Genomic DNA, 5,177 nt, shown 5'->3' with positions numbered 1-5,177 from the left:
CGGCTCTGTGAAGTAAATGCTGCTCCATCTGAAAGCATGTGAAAATACCACATTTAATAACATATTTTTATTCCAAACTCACTTCATAACGTCAGTAGAGTGTTTGAAATAAATCTTTCTGTGAGATGATGTGCCTTCTTACATAGAATAAGGCACGCAACATATTTCATAGTATTTAAGCAGTGATAAAGGCATTGCATTATAAATATACTTTATTTTAATGAAAATTATAATAATAAGAACTCAGATAAACCGTATATTGCCATAGTTGTGTGTTTATTAGTCACGTTGAATCAATGAAAGCAGTTGAATCTTCTGTTTATTCAGCTGCAGCGATAGGCATTTTCTGGGTTTCTTCTGCGAGGCATATTTGGAGTTTCAGCGCGAGAGCGCCCTCTGGCCTTTGGATGGAGATTTACTGCTGATCACAGAACCGTGCTTCACTGAAAGATACGCATGACAATCGCAGCTTCTGTCGAATCGCGATCTCGATTCCATTTAGATTTATCGTGCAGCCCTAGTTTTACTGGTTATAATGGAAATTGTACTGGTTTTAATGGTAAATGTAATGGTGCCTGTTGGTCTCTCTACTGGTAATTGGTCATCTTCTATAGGTGGCTTGTTAAAACCACTAAATCCTAATCCATTTTTTAATGGTTTTAATGGTTAAAAGTTGATGGTTTGTAATGTTTATAATGGTATTAGTAGTGGAAACATTAGAATTTCTGTGATGGTTTGTATTGTTTTGTTTTTTCAGCAGGGAGGATAGATTGTGATTTGGTCTTAGTGACTTTGGAGTCCTCTTCCTTACTCCTAACATTTCACAGATTTAGGAGCTAGTTTTAGCGCTAAAATGCTTTGTAAAATAAATCTTGGAGCCAAAATGTAGGAGTCTTAAATTTAGGATTGACACGCCTATTATTTTTAAGATTTTCTCCTAAATCCCCAAGTTATGAGCTACTTTTAGCCTTAAGATGTTGTGTGAATACGGGCCCTGGTTTTAATGAATGCAGATTCTAAATTATATTACAATAAGTTTCAAATGTGTTTTATTTGGGTTGCCAGGCCACTCCCAGAAGAGGAAGATATGCATCTTGATGAGGAGCTTTTCACCGGCTCTTCTGGTGAAGGAGCACCTGGTAAGCCTTAATGATAGATATTCGCAAATATATGGAATATGTAGAGACAATTATACATTTATTACTAGCTCAGGAAACGTTATGATCAATTTCTTTTTAAATTGCAGCTTCACAGTCTTATGGACTAAACAGTGCAAAGAAAACCAAAAGGAAGCTTTTGGCTCCGGACATCAGCCTAAACCTAGACCACAGTGAGGGGTCAGTCCTTTCAGATGAGCTGGATGAGAGTACAGAACTGGACCTGGATGATATAGACACCCCTTCAGACAACAGCAACGAGTTTGAGTGGGAAGGTATGACTGTGGTTTAACCTTTAAATGTTAATAGTTTAACATTACATAATGCTAACGGCAACTAATCTGCTTAATTAGTCATTGTGCAGCCATTCAAACTCATGTCTTTCTAATCCTGTAGAAATGTTCCTTAGTCACTAACATTACAGAGATCATTTCATGGACCGGCTTTGTGTAATAACTCTTAGTTAAACAGTATTATGTGTTCTTGTTTTGTTTTTCTGTCCCGCTGCTCTCTTCTCTCTATCCTGGAAGGATTGTTTCTTCTCATTGGTTTGCGACAGGCCGCTGGCTTGCGGTTTGTGGTAAGGTTACCTGACTGGATGTTTTACTCCCTGATCAAGTCCTACAGCATTGATTTCAGTTTCTTTTTGTTATATCACCCTTTGGTGTGGTATGATACGGCGCTACAAATCAGACGTTATCCATTGTTTTTGCGTGGAGAATGTTGATGGTTGGATTTTGATTTGTGCATGGTTTTTCCTTGAATCTCATCAGATCTGATTCTATTAATCAGCCTCATTTTGGTGTCCTGATCATTTTTTTTTTTTCAACGCTGGAAATGAATCACTTTCAATTTAAAGGCAAAAGCAGCCTTCCATTGTGAAAATGCGTTGCATTTTAGCATTTGTTTAAAAAGCATACATATTACAGATTTTTTATTTTTTTGACCTACTTCTGTAGGAATTTAGTACATCTTTATATGTAATTTCATTATTGCTTGTTCTGCTGAAAGTACTGACAAGCATTTATGGAAAATGAAAATACACTTTAATTTGAAATGTGTTTGTCGTATGTAATTTAATGTAATGATAACTGCAATTTATTACATTTAAAATGTTTTAACTTTGACTGTAGTTAAAATTATAATCAAGTACTTTACATGTGCTCTAGTATGTTAGCCTACACATTAAAATACTTATTTACGACGAATGATTATATGGCTCCTGAAAGTCCCTTATGAAAATTAACCTCAGTTTTATTATAGTAAAAGTGTAGTAAACTTTTTTTTTTTTTGGCGTATTGATTACCATTTGTATAACTACAGATCCCATGATTAAACTATGGTTAAATGTAACAAAGCCAAGGTTAATTTGTAGTCATCATAGTTCAATTATATTAACCATGTTTTTTTGTTTTATTTATAGTGAAACCATAGTTAATTTTCTTAAGGGAGTTGACTTTTTATTTCATAAATATTATGTTATCTGAAAGAACAGTTTTTAAAAAAAAAAATACACTTTAAAGTTTCAAAGTACACTACAAATGCACATTCAGTATACCGGTAATTAAGTGTACTTTTTCACAAGGGTTCTTACATCTTATAACAGATGTATCCATAATGAGCTGTTAAATCTTATAAAGTATATATTGAAAACTAGCATGTGTGTAGGTAGTGTTGTATTAACATTAGCTCTGTTCCAAAACCTAGCTAGCTGCCTTGCTGTCTGCTGTGTTACCTACTGTCCACATAGGCAGGTACCTTCTAAGACATTATACCAATCAAAATTGAAGTGACTAATCTGAAGAGCTCGAAGTTACCCTCACAGTGGATTTCTATAATCGTACATTAGCATGTTGCTAAGCTAACAGCTGCATACTTTTAATTAAAAAATTAAGAAAATACATTGCACACACAAAAAAATACTTGCAGTTTCAGTCATATTTCAATAAACATGTATATGACCTTAAATCTGCAGTTTCGGTTCTCTAATGCAGTAGTTCCCAACCCTGGTCCTGGAGGCACCCCAACACTGCACGTTTTGCATGTCTCCTTAATCAAACACACCTGATTCAGGTCATCAGTTCATTAGTAGAGACTCCAAGACCTGAAATTGGTGTCCGAGAAAGGAGACATGCAAAATGTGCAGTGTTGGGGTGCCTCCAGGACCAGGGTTGGGAACCACTGCTCTAATGGAGTATGCGATTGTCTCATTGAAGAAAAAAAATGTATCAACCTGGGATTTTTAGCAAAAAAATCAACACACTTTGTGCTCAACACTTGCTTTGATATAGGACTTATCATAGAGATGTACACATTATAAAGTGTACTCCTCCTTTGTAAAAATTATTTTGCAATTTTTTGTTTAATACTCGTTCGTTTGGCTGCTTGTTTTGGCACACAGAAACCAGTTTTAATTTGTACCTTGTTTTGCGCTCCTAGGAGTTTTGTAGTTGGGTTTGCTAAATCAAAAGACCACAGGACACGTGTAATTTATTAATTTAGTTTTATTTATTTATTTATTTTATTTATTTTTTTAACTGTGAATCAGCAAAGCATCATTCCTGATCATATAAATGCACAAACAGTCACTGAACTGAACACTAAAAGAAAACCGCGCACATACATTCAAAAATAACAAATATTAAGTAAAATAAACCCTTTATTTCTCTTGTCAGATGACCTCCCAAAACCCAAAAACGCGGACCTGCTGCGTAAAGGAGTGGAGTCGGTGCGAGAGTTCACCAGCACGGAGGAACGGGAGGAGGGCCGTCGGTGGAGAGTCTTCCGCATCGGAGAACAGGAGCACCGGGTGGACATGAAGGCCATTGAGCCCTACAAGAGGGTTATCAGCCATGGAGGTCAGTGACCGCACCTCTCCATGCCAATGTGTCCTGTCTGTTATCTATACAAGGACATTTTCTGTTTGCACCATTCAGGAAGTGAAACTGTCCATGGTCGAAATTGTCAGTGGGTGAAACTGAAAACATTCAGAGCTGTTTTATGATGTATAGCTGCATTATCACTCTCAAAACGGTGCTTCTGATGTTTTAGAGCATTACTGCAGCAGCATTTATTGTCATTTATAACACCACAGCTCATCTGTCACTTTTCCAGATCATCTGTCAGTCAGAAGAGCCTGTTACGATCTCTCTTTCCTCCTTTTCCACTTCCTCCCCCTCCCTTTTGCCATCTAACAGCTGCCACATTCATTCAAAATGCCTCTTTTGCATGCTGTTATATAATGAACAATTACACAGACTGAGCTGTTGATTCAGATGGATTGGATCAGTCAACTTGTGTAATTGCTGTAAAAACGCAACTAACGTTCAAACATTTGCCAGTAGCCACATTCAAACATGGTTCCCCTTTTCTCAGGTTACTATGGCGATGGACTGAATGCCATAATTGTCTTTGCTGTTTGCTTTATGCCTGAGAGCAATCAACCAAATTACAAATACATCATGGACAATCTTTTCAAGTAAGTTCTAGATGGCTGTTTTCAGCCATTTTATTTTTAGTGATGTTTCACATGGCTTATTCTGGTCAAGATCCCTTTAAAGGGGTCATATGATGTTGCTAAAAAGAACATTATGTTGTGTATTTGGTGTAATGAAATGTGTTTATGCGGTTTAAGGTTCAAAAAATACATTATTTTCCACATACTGTACATTATTGTTTCTCCTTTATGCCCCGCCTTTCTGATATGCGTCGATTTTTACAAAGCTCATTGTTCTGAAAAGCAAGGCGTGCTCTGATTGGCCAGCTATCCAGTGCATTGTGATTGGCCGAATACCTCAAGCGTGTGACGGAAATGTTACGCCCCTTACCATACTGTGATGCCGTGATGCTGTGATGTCGATGGCGCGACGAGACAAAACCAATAAAACCCATTATAAATGAGTCATTCATTGCATCCAGTGGGGACATAATTATGGATTATAATGACTTATACTGTCTTTTTACGCGTTGCATCGCGCCGCGTAAACATAAAACCATGTCTGCATTTGTGATCGGAGAAAT

General features: G+C 36.9%; 1 protein-coding gene across 5 annotated transcripts in view; it reads left to right on the top strand.

Annotated features, from left to right (window-relative positions):
- Positions 1-1,067: 1,067 nt before the first annotated feature.
- The window catches only part of LOC107659509 (BCL2/adenovirus E1B 19 kDa protein-interacting protein 2-like), a 13,019-nt gene continuing 8,909 nt past the window's right edge, over positions 1,068-5,177 (top strand). For all 5 annotated transcript variants that reach the window (XM_016448477.1, XM_016448480.1, XM_016448476.1 and 2 more), the window contains exons 1-4: positions 1,068-1,139; positions 1,247-1,432; positions 3,833-4,015; positions 4,533-4,635. In XM_016448477.1, coding sequence (XP_016303963.1) covers positions 1,088-1,139; positions 1,247-1,432; positions 3,833-4,015; positions 4,533-4,635 — 524 coding nt within the window. In that variant the 5' untranslated portion in view covers positions 1,068-1,087. The remainder of the gene's footprint in view (positions 1,140-1,246; positions 1,433-3,832; positions 4,016-4,532; positions 4,636-5,177) is intronic.

Source organism: Sinocyclocheilus anshuiensis, unplaced genomic scaffold (assembly GCF_001515605.1).
Source record: "Sinocyclocheilus anshuiensis isolate Anshui unplaced genomic scaffold, SAMN03320099.WGS_v1.1 scaffold387, whole genome shotgun sequence".
In the NCBI taxonomy this organism is placed as follows: domain Eukaryota; kingdom Metazoa; phylum Chordata; class Actinopteri; order Cypriniformes; family Cyprinidae; genus Sinocyclocheilus; species Sinocyclocheilus anshuiensis.
This window is presented reverse-complemented; position numbering and strand designations above follow the sequence as displayed.